The following is a 16,191-nucleotide window of genomic DNA, read 5'->3' as shown; positions in this document are numbered from 1 at the left end:
CGCCACACACACCTGTGTCCCACCGCTACCTGAGCGGCAGAGCCCTGATCGTGAGAGGGCCCGGAGGTGGGAGCCACCAGCTACCTCAGGCTCTCAAGACACCTCTTGAGGTCAAGTCACCTCTCTGCCCCATAAGGGTAGGCCTGATGACCTGGGCAGACCAAACAAAACAAAAACAAAAACGAGGGAGCACTGGGTAGGGCGGGGCAGAAACAAGGACTCTCCCTTGGGGCGGGACCCGTATCAGACCTGCTAGGCAAAACCGGGGTGAGGGTGGTTGCAGCCGAGGCCAAGCGGAAGAGCATCATGAGCGGACAAGTCGGGGACCTGAGCCCACAGCAACAGGAGGCCCTGGCCAGGGTGAGGGGTGTGGAGGGCGGGAAGGCGTGGGAGCCAAGCTGAACTCACCGGGCGCACATTGGCTGTAGCCTTGTGTGGAGACTGGATGGCAAAGCCCAGTGCCTCCGGAGAGCACCGTTCTGAGGCAGCCGCTGTATGCTGCACCCCTCCTCTTCCTCCCTCTGGGTGACTTCTGTGTGTGTGTGTGTGTGTGTGTGTGTGTGTGTGTGTGTGTGTGTGTAAATTCAGCCTTCTAGCGCAGTGGGCCACACCACCCAGTTTTGGCCCCTGTTCCCAGCTTATGACTACTGCCGGGCAGATCTGTAGATCTCTGCCGAGATTGCGACAGTGTTTGGTTTGCTTTGGTTTCAGTTGCCAGGGTTCCCAGTCTTCTTATCAGACGTATTTGTTTACTTTTTATTAGCACAGAGAAATAGAAGGCTAGAGGGTCTTATTTTGAGAGCATCCTGCAGACTATACCTTGAGAAAGCAAGGACTATCAGAAAGGAGAGGCCCAGTCCATAGGAACCCAGCCCAGGCTCACACTCGGCCTTCTTTGAAAGGAAAGCTAAAGTTTTGTGACAGACAGGCAGACACTGGAGGCGCAATCCCACCCGACGAGGCAAAGACCGGAAGATTGCCAAGTTCAAGACCAGATTACCTGGTGACTCCGTCTCAAAGGACAATGATGAATGGCTTGTTTTGAAGTGTCTCCCACGGGGAAGGATCGTACAGGGAGAAATGAGAGACCTGGGTGAAGGATAGACCTGGGAACTCAGCCAAGGCTCTCCAAGTGAAAGAGGGGACCTTAGCGGAATAGGAGGGCTCACTGACAAGCCGCCCAGTGCTGTTGGTCTCAGGAAGCAACAGGCACAGGGTTCTTTTGGGACTAGACACCTGGCGTCTGGGAGGGACTGTGATAGAGAACCCTGTGAGGCATTCCTACTTTCTCTATTTAAAAATAACATACACTTACTATTTTAAAAATTGTAAGAGAAAAAAGGAGGAAGAGGGGAAAGGCTGTGGATGCTGTAGATCTTTGTACAGCTGTGCACGGAATCAGCTCCTTCTAGAGGATTCCTGAGCTTAACGTGCACCAGTGTGTCCACACTTCCAGACACGCAATCTTCATAGGACAGTGTAGCCACACTTCCAGACATGCAATCTTCATAGGACAGTGTGTCCACACTTCCAGACATGCAATCTTCATTGTTCAGTGTGAACACACTTCCAGACATGCAGTCTTCATAGGACAGTGTGTCCACGCTTCCAGACACACAATCTTCATAGGACACTGTGTCCACACTTCCAGACACGCAATCTTCATAGGACAGTGTGTCCACACTTCCAGACACGCAGTCTTTATAGGACACTGTGTCCACACTTCCAGACATGCAGTCTTCATAGGACAGTGTGTCCACACTTCCAGACACTCAATCTTCATAGGACAGTGTGGCCACACTTCCAGACATGCAGTCTTCATAGGACAGTGTGAACACACTTCCAGACATGCAGTCTTCATAGGACAGTGTGAACACACTTCCAGACATACAATCTTCATTGTTCAGTGTGTCCACACTTCCAGACACTCAATCTTCATAGGACAGTGTGGCCACACTTCCAGACATGCAATCTTCATTGTTCAGTGTGGCCACACTTCCAGACACCCAGTCTTTATAGGACACTATAGTGTGACTTTTCTCCAGGCTGGGCAGACAGTCACCTAGCGGGGATGAGAGAGAAGCATTATTGTTCCTTAAGGGACACTGTACCCCTTCCCACCCTCCAACCCCCATCAACTGCCTCTGATCCCTCAGATCAGGTGTGAATCCTTCCAGTGCCTGCTGGGATTCATGCTTTAATCCTTGTTAGCATCAGAGACTGCACACTGATGACAGCGACAGGCTAGGTACTCGGAGACTATGGATTACCAAAGAGAAAAAGGCCAAAGAGGAGAATCTGTTCAATGCCCAGCCAAGCAGTGACAGCCGTGCTCTCCCAGAGAAGACACAGCGTGATCCAGGAGCTGCTGGGAGCTGGCCTGTCCCAGCAGCTGTTTGTGCAGGGTCGTTAGCTGCCCCTGAGGCTGACTTTAGGAAAGCTTAGAGCACCATTTCCAGACAAGCCATTAGGAGTTGGGGCTGTGGATGTTTGTGTACAGCGTTGTGGGTTATCAGACCCGAGGACTCATGGTCTGGTTGTTAAAGTGTGGGATTCTCTACCTTCACACTTGGTCATTTGTCTTCACGAGTTTCTTTTTAATTATGTAAACACAGCAAAATGTATTCTCATCTCATTAGTTTTTTGGGATTACTATTGGCCAGGCATGGAGACACACACCTTTAATCCCAACATTTGGGAGGCAGAGGCAGGTCTGGTCTACATAGTAAGACCATGTCTCAAAAATAAAACAATTATCGATACTTCTCAGAGGTTGGGGTATCTAGCCCTGACTTGCTTCAAACTCATAAGATCTACCTACCTCTGCTTTTTGGGCACTAGGCCCAGGCTTACAGAGATGTGTGTGTGTGTGTGTGTGTGTGTGTGTGTGTGTGTGTGTGCGCGCGCGCGCGCACAAGTATGTGTATGTTGTTGTATGAGTGTGGGTGTTTTACCTGCACGTATCCTGCTTAATAATAACTGCTGAGCCATCTCTCCATCCCTATAGGTTTTCTTTTTTTAGACAAGTTCTCCATATGTAGCCCAGGCTAGTCTCAAACTCCTGATCCTCCTGCCTCAGCTTCCTGAGTGCTGGGGTTACAGATATGTGCCATCAAACTTGGTTTCCATGTTTATTTTAAACACATTGAAGCCTTTGATTGGACACATTTGACATTACCTTCATGCCATAAATGAGGAAACTGAAGCTCAGAGGAAGGAGCCCCTCTCTAATCCAGACTATTGGGGTGCAATTCTGGGGCAATGCTTCTAGAACTGTCAGGCTAGCCTTCATCAGCATCGCCCGGAATTGGGGGAGAAAAGGCTGGAGTTCTGGTACTTATTTGGGGAAGGCTCTGGCATTGGCCAGAAGAGGAACTTGTCTCCCGAGAAAAGAGCCAGACAGTTCTGACAGCTCCTCACACCACCGTGCAGGACAGACTGGAGTCCAAACTTGCCGGGCAGTGGCAGATAGAACCACTGGTCAGGACGGCTTAGCCATGCGTACCTCTTGCCCTTTTTTAAACTTAAGCTTCATTCCAGGACCACTTGTGGGCCTCTTTCCTGGTTTCTCTCTCCAAAGTGGCCACACCAAATAACTCTCCTCAGCTTGTCACTGCTGCTTGTCTCTTGATTGACTGTTTGAGCTGTCAGGGCCCGGGCTCTGACAGAGGACTTCTGTAACATTCTATCATGCCCTTCCTTTTCCTCTTAGTTCCGGGAGGCCCTCCAGGATGTGCTGCCAGCGCTGCCCAAGGCTGATGACTACTTCCTTCTGCGCTGGCTCCGAGGTGAGGTCATGAGGATCAGGGAGGCAGGGAGCAAGGGAAAGGAGAGAAAGAAGCAAGATGGCAGGAAAGTGAGGTGGGCACTTCAGGGCACTCATCCTGCTGATACACAGGCTTCCTGTTGGCCTTCTCTAGGCTAGAACCTAAACTCCATTGCTAGAATCTGTGCGCACTGCACAGACTCGTCTGAGCCCTAGTCTCTCTGTTTCGGAGGGAGCTTGGGTCTCCTGAATGACAAAGAAAAGAGGAAATGATTGCTCCCGGGCATGGGTTAAGGAGGAAGTTTATTGTAGATTTCAGTGGGAGCACAGCCAGAGCATCTAGAGGCATCCAGAGGGAACCGCGACCTGAGAGGAAAGGGATGACGGTGGGGCGGCCTGTGGAGGCCAGAGACTGCAGCCAGAGCCCCCTTAACTACTCTTCTTTATTGAGCAGGGTCTCTTGTTGACCTAAAGCATGCTGGTTAGCTAGCCTAATTAGACAGCTGGTCCCAGGGGATCCCCTCCCGCTCCGTTCTACATCTGTGCTGATTCCCCTAATACTTTTACTCCAGTGCCTTTGGCTTCAACAGAGTAAATGCATGGAGGCCCCAGGGCCTTCCCAGCTTGGCGCTGAATTGGGTTTCTGTGAACCTTTAGGACTTGGGTCTGCCTTCAGTCCTCTGGGACACCAAGTAGTGATGTAATGGCAGAGAAGGGGCTTCTAGAACTCACAGCAGTCTGGAAGAGGAATACCAGAAATGGCACCTAGGCTGGGGGGCAAGAGGCTAGAGTGGGGGGGAGGCTGGGGGAAGGCTGCAGGGAAGGCTGGGGGGAAGATCTGTGGCAGGTGGAGCTGGGGGGAAGGCTGGGGTGAGAAATCTTTTAACTCAGTCCTTTGCCTGGAATAGAGTGGGCCCTTGAGGTAGGAGGAAGTCAAGACTCATCCCAGAAGTGAACACAAGGCACGTGGGTTAAGTGGTTGTCAACCAGATGGACTTGTAACCGAGCCCCAGCTCCACACTGCTAGCAGAGGACCAGCGAGAAACCAGTCTGTCAGCCTTGCTTTCTTCCGTGCTGTCGTAGGCTTGGTATTGAGCCCTGTCTTCAAAGTGCTGAGTCAAATATAAAGTCTCCAGGCCTACATGAAGGAAACCCCAACCCGAAGGCCACTTTCCTCCTCTTTTTGTTCTTTCTGTTTTTAAATAATTATTTTTAGAAACAGTTTTTAAATTTTATTTTTAAACAGTTTTAGGTTTTCAGGGGGAAAAAAAACAGCCAACAGGATGAAGAAAAAACTAGTAGCATTCTTATCTGAAGCAATATCCAATTATAAAACATGATGAGCACTCAGGTACTGCTCAAACTGGCAGCTCGGCCTATAAAACTCTTGGAATTTAAGCTTGGTACAGAAAAGATCCAGACACAGTAAATAGACAAACGTTTAAATGTTGATGTATTTAGAACTGCTATATTCAGTGTGGTAGCCTGTGGACATATTTAACTATCCAAATTATCTTAAATTAAGACTGCGGGTCCTCGTCTCACTGGCTACATTTCTGCTGTTCAGTGGCCTCATACAGCTAGGGACCGCCACACTGAGCAGTTCAGAGATGGCTGGTCCCATCATCATAGACCACTCAGCGGGCCAACACCGATGCAAGTGACGCTAATACACACAAAAGAGGACCGGGAGAGTGTCATCGCAGAGGCTTGTTCTCTGACACTTGCAGTGAAACCCACCCTGACAAGCAGCTCTGTATTGTTTGGCCTGTGACTGGGGGGCTGCAGCCCTTATGAGACGGGTTTGGGCTCTGTGGAAGCTGCTGAGGAGTAGCGTGGGCTGCCTGTGTATGCCATGACCGAGTGACTTGTCACAGAGGATGGGGAGGCCAGCTAGTGGCCCTTGTGGTTCCTTCTTGAGGTGATTAACGAACGGGGCAAAGGCTGTCTGGCTGGAATGTCGCCTTCCACTTGAAAATCTCTGCTGTTGTGTTCCACTTCAGCTCCCTTGGTGGAAAATCTGATAGCGAGCTAGTCGCCATACAAAGAAGCTGCCAAGGCATTTCTAAAATAAACTGTGCTTGTGGGCTGCCGGCATGCCTCTAGTTCCAGCTGAGATCATTAAGGTACTTGCTGAGCAAATATGAGGACCACGCTCTTTCTCCCAGCATTCATACAAGGAGCAAGATCCAGCATGGTCTATGTGTAACTGCAGGACGGGGGGAGATGAGACTTTCTGGTCAGCCATTATTCTAACCAATTGATGAGCTCCAGATTCAGTGAGAAAGTGGTTGAGAAGGGCACCAACAGTGAGCCCTGGCCCCCACACCCGCGTGCACACGCATGCGCAGGCACAACCAGATACACACACAGATTCCCAAATCCCAAGAATATTTTGAGGGTGTAAGGAAAAGTGAGGACACCCTAATCTTGTCCTCAGGAACCTCTAGGAACCAGTTTCTCCTACCATTCTTAAATGGTTTCTGTGTCTGTTTGTTTATTGGGAGGTGGGAGTACGCAGGCAACCAACCGATGCACACGGAGGCGGTGGAAGTTTGCTGACTGATTTCTCTCTGTTATGTGAGTTCCAGAGATTAAACTCAGATCGTCAGGCTTGGTGGAGGAGAAAGCTTATTGTAGGTAAAAGAGAGAGCATAGTCAGAGGAGGGACATCTGGAAGATTCCAGAGTGGACATGACCCTGAGCCTTGTGAGGAGGGGGGAGAGGTGAGAGTCAGACCAAGGGGTCAGGTAACCAAAATGTCTGGATTATAGAGGGAAGGGAAGGGAAGGAGAGGGAAGGGAAGGGGAGGGAAGGGGAAGGGGTGAGAAGGGGAAGGAAAGGAAAGGGAAGGAAAGGAAAGGGAAGGGGAGGAAAGGGAAGGGAAGGGGAGGAAAGGGAAGGGGAGGGGAGTAGAGGGGAAGGGGAGGGGAGGAAAGGGAAGGGAAGGGAAGGGAAAGGAAGGGAAGGGAAAGAAAGGGAAGGAAAGGGAAAGGAAGGAGGGCAGCACAGCACCTGGGCTCGAGAGATTTAGGGTAGGGTGAGGTATGCCAGTCATCCCCTGTAACTGGTAGGGACTGAGGGATGCTGGGAGAACCTGGCAGCCAGGTCTACTTTGATATGTTAAATAAGCATCTCAGTGTCTTAGGTGCCTATTGCTGTGAAGAGACCATAGACCACGGTGGATCTTGCTCCTTGTATGAATGACCATGGTGACTCTTATAAAGGAAAACATTTAATTGGGTGACTTAACAGTTTCAGAGGTTCAGTCCATTATCATCATGGTGGGACATGGCCACATGCAGGCAGACATGGTGCTGGAGAAGGAGCTGAGATTTCTACATCTTAAGTAGGCAACAGGAAGTGGTCTGTCTTGTTGGGCGTGGCTTGAGTATATATACATCAAAGTTCCCCCTTCCCAGTGACACACTTCCTCCTATAGGACCACACCTATTCCAACAAGGCTACACCTCCTAATAGTGCCACTCCCTTTGGGGACCATTTTCCTTCTAACCTCTGCAGTTAGCCATTTGTCCCTGATTTAGGACCTAACAGTGGCAAGCACCTCGCCTTTACCAGCTGAGCTGTCTTGCTAAACCCCCAAGACCAGCTCATTCTAGATCTGGCCTGTCCTTCCCATGTTTTCGCAGCTCGGAACTTTGACCTTAAGAAGTCAGAGGACATGCTCCGGAAGGTAGGACCCTGCTTCCCTGCCCTGGCTCCCCTTGTGCTCACCCAGGCTTCTGGCCGGTAGAGAGAGTCTCTTCTCGTGTTCTGCTTTCCATCTCCTGGGTCCTTTCCTGAACAAGGCCTGAGTCCCTCCTCCCTGCATCCTCCTCCCACCTCCATCCCCAGTTCTGTGGAGGCTAAAGTCTTCTGGCACAATCTTGTAGCTGTGGGAGGGCTGCTGGACTTCATGTCCCCAGTACCTGCAGAGGCTTTGGAGACATGTAGCTTCTGTAGCTTCTGCATATCTCTGCAGCATGTGGAGTTCCGGAATCAGCAGGACCTGAACCACATCCTTACGTGGCAGCCACCAGAGGTGAGCCTTAGGCCTGCTGATGCCCTCCCTCTCCCCCATCTAGCCACCCGATGGCACAGCGTGGGCTGGTTTGAGTGAGGACTTTGTCCATTTGTCCAGGTGATCCAGCTCTATGACTCGGGTGGTCTGTGTGGCTATGACTACGAAGGCTGCCCTGTGTGGTTTGACATCATTGGGACAATGGACCCCAAGGGGCTCCTGATGTCTGCCTCTAAGCAGGACATGATCCGCAAGCGTATCAGAGTCTGTGAGCTGCTTCAGCGTGAGTGTGAGCTGCAGAGTCAAAAGGTGAGCAGTGGGATTCAGGCAGCATGTTTGGTGGCCTTAGTGTTCCAAGTGGAGACACTAGGCCCAGGGAAGGACAGCACCTTGTCTCTCTAACTCTCGCCAGCTCTCCGTATGATTTTCTCCCACTTTGATTCCTCCGTGAGTATCATAGTGAATGTGTGTGTGTGTGTGTGTGTGTGTGTGAATATATGTGAGTGTATATGTGTGTGCAAGTATGTATGTGTGTTTGTGTGTGTATGTGTGAATGTATGTGCAAGTGAGTATGTGTATGTATGTGAGTATGTGTAAGTGTATGTGTGTGTGTGTGAGACTCTCTGCTGGCCTGAGGTAAGGTCACCAATGCCTTCTCTTCTGGCTGAGTTCATAAAGTGCTTGCCGAGCAAGCACAAAGACCATGTTCAGATTCCAATCACCCACATAAAAAGCCAGGCCCTGACACTGACCATGGGAGTAGTGAGAACCCTTAGCACTGTTCCTAGGATTTCTTGGAACAGCCAGCCAGCTTTACTTACAGAAAAGATAGTCACCACTGTAGATTCTCTGTCTATAAAAACTAATAGTCAAGCCATGACTCTGTGCATCCCCCCAAGGGATGCAAGGAGATACTACAGAGTTATTAAAATATATATGAAATCCTAGGGCCAGTGAGATGGCTCAGAGGTAAAGGCACTTGCAACCATGCCTAACAACCTGAGTCCTGTTCCTCGAACTAACACGGTGGGAGGAGAGAATGACTCCCCCGGGTTTCCTTCTGACTTCCAGACAGGCACCATGGTATGTACCTGAACACACACACCTGGCACACATGATAGATAGGTAGGTAGGTAGGTAGATAGATAGATACATACATACATACATACATACATACATACATACATAGTACATTGGCAAGTCGGATGTAGTAATGCATCCCTTTAATCCCAGCACTTGGGAGGCAGAGGCAGGTGGGTCTTTGTGAGTTTGAGGCCAGTCTGGCCTACAGAGAGAGTTCCAGGACAGCCAGGGCTATATAAAGAACCTGTCTTGAAAACCAAACAAATTGTATATGGAGCACTCAAGAGTGAGGCTTCTACTCTAAGAAGACCTTCATACTCACCTGGACATGTTCATCTCCTGCCCTGAGCTGCCCTCTGACCTCTGCAGCTTTCAGAGTGAACCCAGTGTAGAAGGCAGCCTTGTTGGTTTTGTGCATCTGAAGTATGAGCCCAGTGCATGCCATGGTGACATGCAGAGATTGAGGACAGCTTCTGGGAATTAGCTCTCTTTCCACCAAGTGGGTCCCAGGAATTGAACTCAGGTCAATGGTCTTGGTGACAAGTGCCTTTACCTGTTGAGCCATCTTGCCAGCCCTGAGTCATGCTTTAATTATGCGCTAGGCAATAGTGTCGAACAAACTATGATACCCGAAGAGCCTAGAGCTCAGCTTTAACCTCTCCTCACACCCTAGATGGATGCCATCTGTTTGGGACCCTACACACGCTTGCCAGGCCTCCCTACCTGGTTGTGGGTATCAAGAAGATGGAGAGAGGTGGCCAGGATCCCCTGCATGAATTATCAATCTAACCAGTGTGCCTGCTCTGTTCCTGCAGTTGGGCAGGAAGATCGAGAGGATGGTGATGGTGTTCGATGTGGAAGGGTTGAGCCTGAGGCACCTGTGGAAGCCAGCAGTGGAAGTCTACCAGCAGGTAAGGCAGGAGACAAGAGCAGTAACAGCACCAGGCCAAGGGGGACCCACAGCCCACACCAGCTTCCCATCCATAGAAAAGTAGAGACACCCTCCAGAGGACCTGTGGACCAGTCTGGCCTTGAGATGCTGGCCTTAGGGGCACCCTAGAGGGAGGATGAGGAGCAAGGACGTCCCAGAGGAGGATGCACGTGTCATGGAGAAGGCGGGGCTGGGCCTCTTGCTTCAGCAGTATCAGAGCTACAGAAGATTGGGCATTCAAGGGCTGGCTACAGCCATGACCGATGTCACTTGACTTTACAGTTTTTCGCCATCTTGGAAGCAAATTATCCTGAGACAGTGAAAAATTTAGTTATTATTCGAGGTGAGTCCATGACCAAGATGACCCCTGCCTGGGGAAGGGAGACTGGGGTGAGGTGACAATGAATAGGCCTTTGGGTTACAGCTTCTCAAAAACAATCTTTTGTGAATAAGGTTTTTGTGTTCTTAACTCCATTCCTTTGCAGACCAATATTTTTGTACTATGCAAAATCCTTCCCCAGTGTGTTTCAGCATGTTAGGTGTCTAAATATTTGTTGCTATTTTCTTATTCACGTCAGTGTAGACTGGACCATGAGCCATTCTGTTAGCAAGAATGGTCCCTGTCTTCGATGGCCGTCCTACATTCCCTGGACTCAGATGTCCTGGGCTCACGTCTAGTTAGCTCTCTCATTTGGAGCGAGTCGGTTTCCTCTCAATGAGACTCAGCTTTTCCGTGTTGTGGAGTGAGACCACCATGATGCCTCCGCCATAGTTAGGATATTAAATGAGAGTCTGCTAAGTGAGAAGATGGCACACAAAACCTGGCCCACAGGAAGTGCTCAATGAGTAAGCAGGTACCCCTGGGGTGGGACAGGATACTCTCACCCCAAAGGACTCTGAGGTCACCTAGCAAAACCATGAGTGGCCTTAAGGAATCATCATTGCTGACCAGGGGTCCAGTTTGTCCCCAACACCCGACAGCTGGTTAAGGGACATCACTGATTATTGAGAACCAGACACCATATGGTCACTTTACGGCTAATAACTCTAAGACTCAGAAGTGCAAGTCTGAGCTAGTGCTCACACAGCAGGGCATAGCATAACCCAGATCCGCTCAACTCCTGCTCAGCGTAGGATTGGCTGCGCCTTTATGTACTGCAGTTGTCTCTGGTCCAGCTTCCCAGTGATGTTCTGTGTGTTTCAGCTCCCAAGCTTTTCCCAGTGGCCTTCAACCTGGTCAAGTCGTTCATGGGTGAGGAGACACAGAAGAAGATAGTGATTCTGGGAGGTAAGTGACTTAGCTCTTGGCCCCCCAGTTGGCGCTGGCTCTGTGCCTGTCTGGAAAGCAGAAGGTATTGCCAGAGGCCCCCTTCTCCTGGGATATCCTCCTTCCACAGCATTGGCCTTGGTCTGCCTCATCAGCGTACAGAACCAGCCTCCAGTTCTGGGTCATGGCCTCCGAGCCAGAAAGCAAGCTCATGAGTGCTCTGAGGAATAGATTCTCAGGGAAGCAAGTGGCCCTCTCACTGGTCTCTCTGTTGGTCTCCAGAGCTCCTCGGTGCCCCTTTTCCTCATACAGATAACTGGAAACAGGAGCTCCTCAAGTTCATGAGCCCTGACCAGCTGCCTGTGGAATTTGGGGGAACCATGACTGATCCTGATGGTAACCCCAAGTGCCTGACTAAGGTACAGAGTGCCCAGAGGATGGGGAGGGAGGAGACTAGCCTGTGGCTGCCTGTCAGCTTACCCACCGCTAACTCACAGATCAACTATGGCGGCGACGTACCCAAGCACTACTACCTGTGCCGGCAGGAGAAGCTGCACTATGAGCACACAGTGGTGGTGGGCCGAGGCTCCTCCCACCAGGTGGAGAATGAGATCCTGTTCCCAGGCTGTGTGCTCAGGTAGGGACTGTGACTGGGCATTCCTGGAAGGGCCTCGCAGTCCACACAGGAGGTCCTCAGAGGCTCTTTCTGCTGCAGGTGGCAGTTCTCCTCCGAGGGCGGCGACATCGGCTTTGGGATCTTCCTGAAGACCAGGATGGGGGAGAGGCAGAAGGCCGGGGAGATGGCAGAGGTGCTGCCCAACCAGCGCTACAACGCCCACCTGGTGCCTGAGGACGGGAGCCTCACCTGCGTCAAGGCTGGAGTCTGTAAGAACGCCAAGTTTTCCTGCAGTTGCCTTTGTGGTAGGAAGAGAGACAGTCACCTGGGGCTGGTCCGGCCTCTCTGGAGTTCCTCTACATCCAGCTCTCAGGGAAAGAGCAAGAACTGAACAGGAGGGCTCCAGCGGCGGCATCTTCAGGGTCTTAGATCTGACTGGTGGATGTAAGGCCGGAGGTGCATTGCAAAAACTCCTGAGACTCAGGGCCCAGGAGAATAGCAGCCTAGGAGACAACTAAGTAGCCATGGACTTTGCCAAGGGTCTCTGCAAGGGGCCTGCCCAGTTGTCTAAACTCCAAATATCCCAAAGAGGTGGCTAGAACTGGTATCAGTTTCACAAAAACAAAATGGTCTAGTGTCTTAGCTAGCTTCACATACTATAACAAAATACCCAAGGCAATAAGCCTAGGGGATTATTTACTCTACCACACAGTTCTGGAGGTTCTAGCCCAAGATTCAGTGAGCTTATTGCTTTGAGTCTCCAGCAAGGGTACGCATCATGGCAAGGACACTCAGAGCAAAAACACCTATGTCACAAGCCAGGAAGTCAAAGTGATGGGTATGACATCCCCTCTTCAGGGGCTGCCTGTGAAGTGCTGGTGTAATTCTAGGGTGGTAGAAGGGGTCATACTCCTACTGAGGTCACCACACTCCCAGGAGGAGGTCATGAGTGGTGAGCTTGGGGCAGGCCTGTCGCTGATGCTCACGTCTTACCCATGGCCTGGTCAACACGTTCCCAACATCACCAGGAGTGCGCATGAGCTGGCCTTATGCTGTCTGTCCCCTCTCTGTCCTTGCAGATGTCCTGCGCTTTGACAACACCTACAGTCTTCTGCACACCAAGAAAGTCGGCTATACTGCAGAGGTGCTGCTCCCAGACAAGGCCTGCGAGGAGAAGTTGCAGGGCCTCAGGGCAACAAGCCCTCCTCCGGACCAGGAGGACACTGGCCGCCTCTGACCCTGCTCCACCCAACTCCTTCATGCACCCCTGCCCCTCCCCCCCCCAGACAGGGCGGTGCTGAATGTGGCTACAGAGATCTCCAATCCCCATCTCCATCTGAGCCTCCCCATGGGACCCCTTAGACACAGTCCAGCACTTTCATTCCCTGGACCTCGAGAACAGGGCCGAGGGTGACAGCGCACATCCATTAGGAAAAGGACCCTGCCCTTGCTCTTGTCCTCTTGAAGACACCCACCCACCAAGGATTCAGCCATGCCGGGTATCCCAACTGGGATCCAGTACAGGAGAGCCATATTCTGTTCGCCACAGGGAGCACAGCTGAGGGATGGTTTTTCTCCAGCTGGAGGTCAGCAAGGCCGGAAGGGCCAGCTGGAAGCAGCTGGGGAGCCGGGGAAGGAGGAGCAAAGCCCCAGCTCCAGCAGAGCAGCAAGCCCTTTCTAAATCGGGCTGCCTTTGAAAGGAATGGCAGAAGTGGAGAGGCAGGGCATGGCAGGGGAATCATCAGGGGAAAAGCCACACTTGGCTTTACGAGGCTGAGCGGGTTGTTGAATCTAATGACGAGACACACGCATGCACACATGTCCTCGTGCACCTCCCCCGCCCCCAGCCCACACACACATGCTAGGATCCTGCTAATACTCAACTTTGACTGTTTCCTTTTTCTTCAGGCAGTTGCCCCTGCCAAGCCTTCTTCAAATTCCCCATGTAGCCCAGGCTGGCATTGCAGTCTGCCTTCTTCAGTGTCCCGAGTCCTGGGTTTGCAGATGTGCACCACTAGAACTGGCCAACTTTAGTTCTTTCTGGCCTGAGTGGAGCTCAGAACCAAAGCTAAGCTGCGGGGGAGATATTGGTACTGGGCACAGGGTGAATTATTCTGGAGGTTCATCCTGGCTTCTAGCATGCTTCTTGGAGAGCCTTCCAGCTTTCCATACATCTGCATGTCTCTAAGGAGAGAGTTGGAAGGCAGCTACCAATATCCCTTCCCTGCGTGACCCAGGAGCTGGCCAGTGACTGTGTCTGCATTAATATCTCAAAGGCTGGCCCTCCTGGCATCCACAGGTACCCAGCCAGCCTACCATTTCTCTGTTGGATGGACTGAAACTAACCGAGCAAATGTTACCAAGCTCGAACCAATGCACCTTTGTGGATTGGCTCAGAGAAGCCATTACCTGGAGCCTAGGAGCCTGGGCTTTGCTGCACTGCTCTCTCCTGGACTTATGGCTGGGACAGAAGACCTGTGTCCCACGCAGGGTAACCCAGACACTGGCTCAGGATCACTGATGTTGCCTTCTTTGTCCTCCTGTGCTGCTGGGCAAAATGTCCCTAGAAGTGGAATAGTAAGATGTTCCTGGTAAGGGGGCCCTTGTTTCAAAGTGCTGTCATCCTCAAAGCCTTGGCAGACGCCACTGTCTAGGCACCTTGCAAGCAAGAAGCCATGCCCCGGCCCCTTTCCAGGTTCCAGATGCCATCATTTGATTTTCTCTGCGTGCTAGATGTCTTCATTATCGAAGACATTTTAATGGAAAAAAGTGATAAGCCTTGAAGATGAGGGAGGAGGCTCTTCAGGGCAGCCCCTAGCCACTGTATCTGGACCACTTACAGCTAAGGCTTAGAGTCTTAGGCAGGAATTGCTCATGGCACTGCCTCTTGGCAATTCCTGCCTAAAATCAGCCTAAGCAGATTGGCAAGAGGGAAAAAAAATTGTACGGTTTTGCTGGATCCCAAGAGCCTGGGACTGTCAGGCAAGAGTCAGAAGGCATTTCCAAGTCCAGGGCTGCTCCTGCACTCTGAGCCCCTCTTGTCTCCCTCCATCTTCTTGCTGGCAGACCAAAAGAGTTGTCGCTGTGGTTAGGACTGTCTTGAGTTCATTCATCTTACTTCATGTCATGAGTACTCAAAACGATTCAATGTGGCCTTAAAATAAAAGGCTCCTGGACTTTAACCCTGACCCTTGCCCTTCTAACCACCCAAAGCCAATTTTCCCCTTTAGTAAAGCCTCACTAGTATTTCCTTGCCGGTAACAGAGACAGATATGCCCCAGGCCCAAGAACAGCTGATGCTTCCATCACAGAGAACAGGCATACATTGTTGCTGGGGACAGAGGGGTAGGCACCAGGCACCAAGGAACGAGCTGTGGATACCAGCATCTCTCGATCCCAAAGCTGGCACAACAATGCCTCATGGTTAAGCAATGATCACAGAGGTCACCTGAGGAGATGATGCAGACCTGCCTGGCAAGTGGACAGGGCATTGAGAGCTCAGGAAGTCATGTGTCCTCAGCAAACCCTCACTCTTGCAGGCACGTCCAACTCTCTGACATTGCAACACAATGCTGTCATCGACAAAGTTCATAACTGAGAACCATGAACCATGCCAACCGAGTTACAAAACAATCTAAAAACCCACAGAAAACACCCACATAACACTTCATGCAATTTTATGGGTTCTGTGATTAGCCAGGTTCATAGAGACCCTGGGCCTCATGCAGCCTGTAGAGTCAGGTGGGACACCCTTTATAGAGTATGAGTTTTTATTTTTTCTTTTTGTAGTTCTGGAGCTAGAAGTCACATCCTTGCACATGCTAGACAAGCGTCCTGCTTGCGAGCTGCATCCCCAACCAAAAGACTGATGAATACGGGAATAGTGTGTGTGTTCCTTTACGTCTCCACTAATCGTATCTTTAGCAGTTGTTGAGCATCTGCCCAGCACCAGGCCTCGCAGGCCCTGGGGACAGTGAGGCTGCTCAGCTGATCTAACTCCACCAACAGGAAGCTCACCCACACTGAGAGAGGCAGAGTGACCTCGATGATCAGAAATCAAGTGTGCATCGTGTCTTATGGTGGCAGGAACCAAATTTGTGGGGCACGCCCAGAAAAGAGTGAGTTTTGGAAGAACTTGGGGTGGGATGGTTAGATAAGGACAGGCCTCCAGGGTGAAGAATGGGATATTGTGGCCATAAGGTGTTTGGGGCCAGAGGAGAGTCAGGCGAGTTTAATAGATGTCAATAAGGCCGGGCGGTGGTGGCGCACACCTTTAATCCCAGCACTCAGGAGGCAGAGGCAGGCAGATCTCTGTGAGTTTGAGACCAGCCTGGTCTACAAGAGCTAGTTCCAGGACAGGCTCCAAAGCCAAAAAAATAAAAAAAAAATAGATGTCAATAAAACATGTCAATAAATCATGTTTGACGTAAATGGCTGTAAGAGTGTGTGGTTTGCCGGGGGTGGGGTGGCATTTTTGGCAGGGAGTTATAGATCCAAGCTCTTCAAA

The 16,191-nt window shown here is 51.0% G+C and overlaps 1 protein-coding gene across 2 annotated transcripts; it reads left to right on the top strand.

Annotated features, from left to right (window-relative positions):
- Nucleotides 1-298: 298 nt before the first annotated feature.
- LOC121436578 (SEC14-like protein 4) lies at nucleotides 299-14,775 on the top strand. Of its 2 annotated transcripts, none has more exons than XM_041636592.1 (12): nucleotides 299-360; nucleotides 3,713-3,788; nucleotides 7,417-7,460; nucleotides 7,749-7,808; nucleotides 7,908-8,096; nucleotides 9,686-9,781; nucleotides 10,084-10,144; nucleotides 11,006-11,089; nucleotides 11,381-11,487; nucleotides 11,614-11,705; nucleotides 11,784-11,953; nucleotides 12,764-14,775. In XM_041636592.1, exons 1-12 carry the CDS (start codon nucleotides 307-309, stop codon nucleotides 12,919-12,921), a joined length of 1,191 nt encoding a protein of 396 aa, XP_041492526.1. In that variant the 5' UTR covers nucleotides 299-306; the 3' UTR covers nucleotides 12,922-14,775. The 2 variants fall into 2 exon arrangements, with proteins under 2 accessions (XP_041492526.1, XP_041492525.1); XM_041636591.1 differs by having other exon boundaries at nucleotides 11,566-11,705.
- Nucleotides 14,776-16,191: the final 1,416 nt, after the last annotated feature.

The sequence above is a fragment of the Microtus oregoni genome, unplaced genomic scaffold, assembly GCF_018167655.1.
Source record: "Microtus oregoni isolate MIOR12 unplaced genomic scaffold, Mior012 000049F_ref0000343, whole genome shotgun sequence".
Classification (NCBI taxonomy): Eukaryota; Metazoa; Chordata; class Mammalia; order Rodentia; family Cricetidae; genus Microtus; species Microtus oregoni.
The sequence above is the reverse complement of the archived record's forward strand: the minus strand, read 5'-3'. Positions and strand labels throughout refer to the sequence as shown.

Bases quoted from the DNA above. Each gene is read 5' to 3' on its own strand.
- LOC121436578 (XM_041636591.1), top strand. From the start codon at position 307: ATGAGCGGACAAGTCGGGGACCTGAGCCCACAGCAACAGGAGGCCCTG. The intron at 7,461-7,748 runs GTAGGACCCTGC...ATATCTCTGCAG, and splicing joins CAGAGGACATGCTCCGGAAG to CATGTGGAGTTCCGGAATCA. The intron at 9,782-10,083 runs GTAAGGCAGGAG...TTGACTTTACAG, and splicing joins CAGTGGAAGTCTACCAGCAG to TTTTTCGCCATCTTGGAAGC.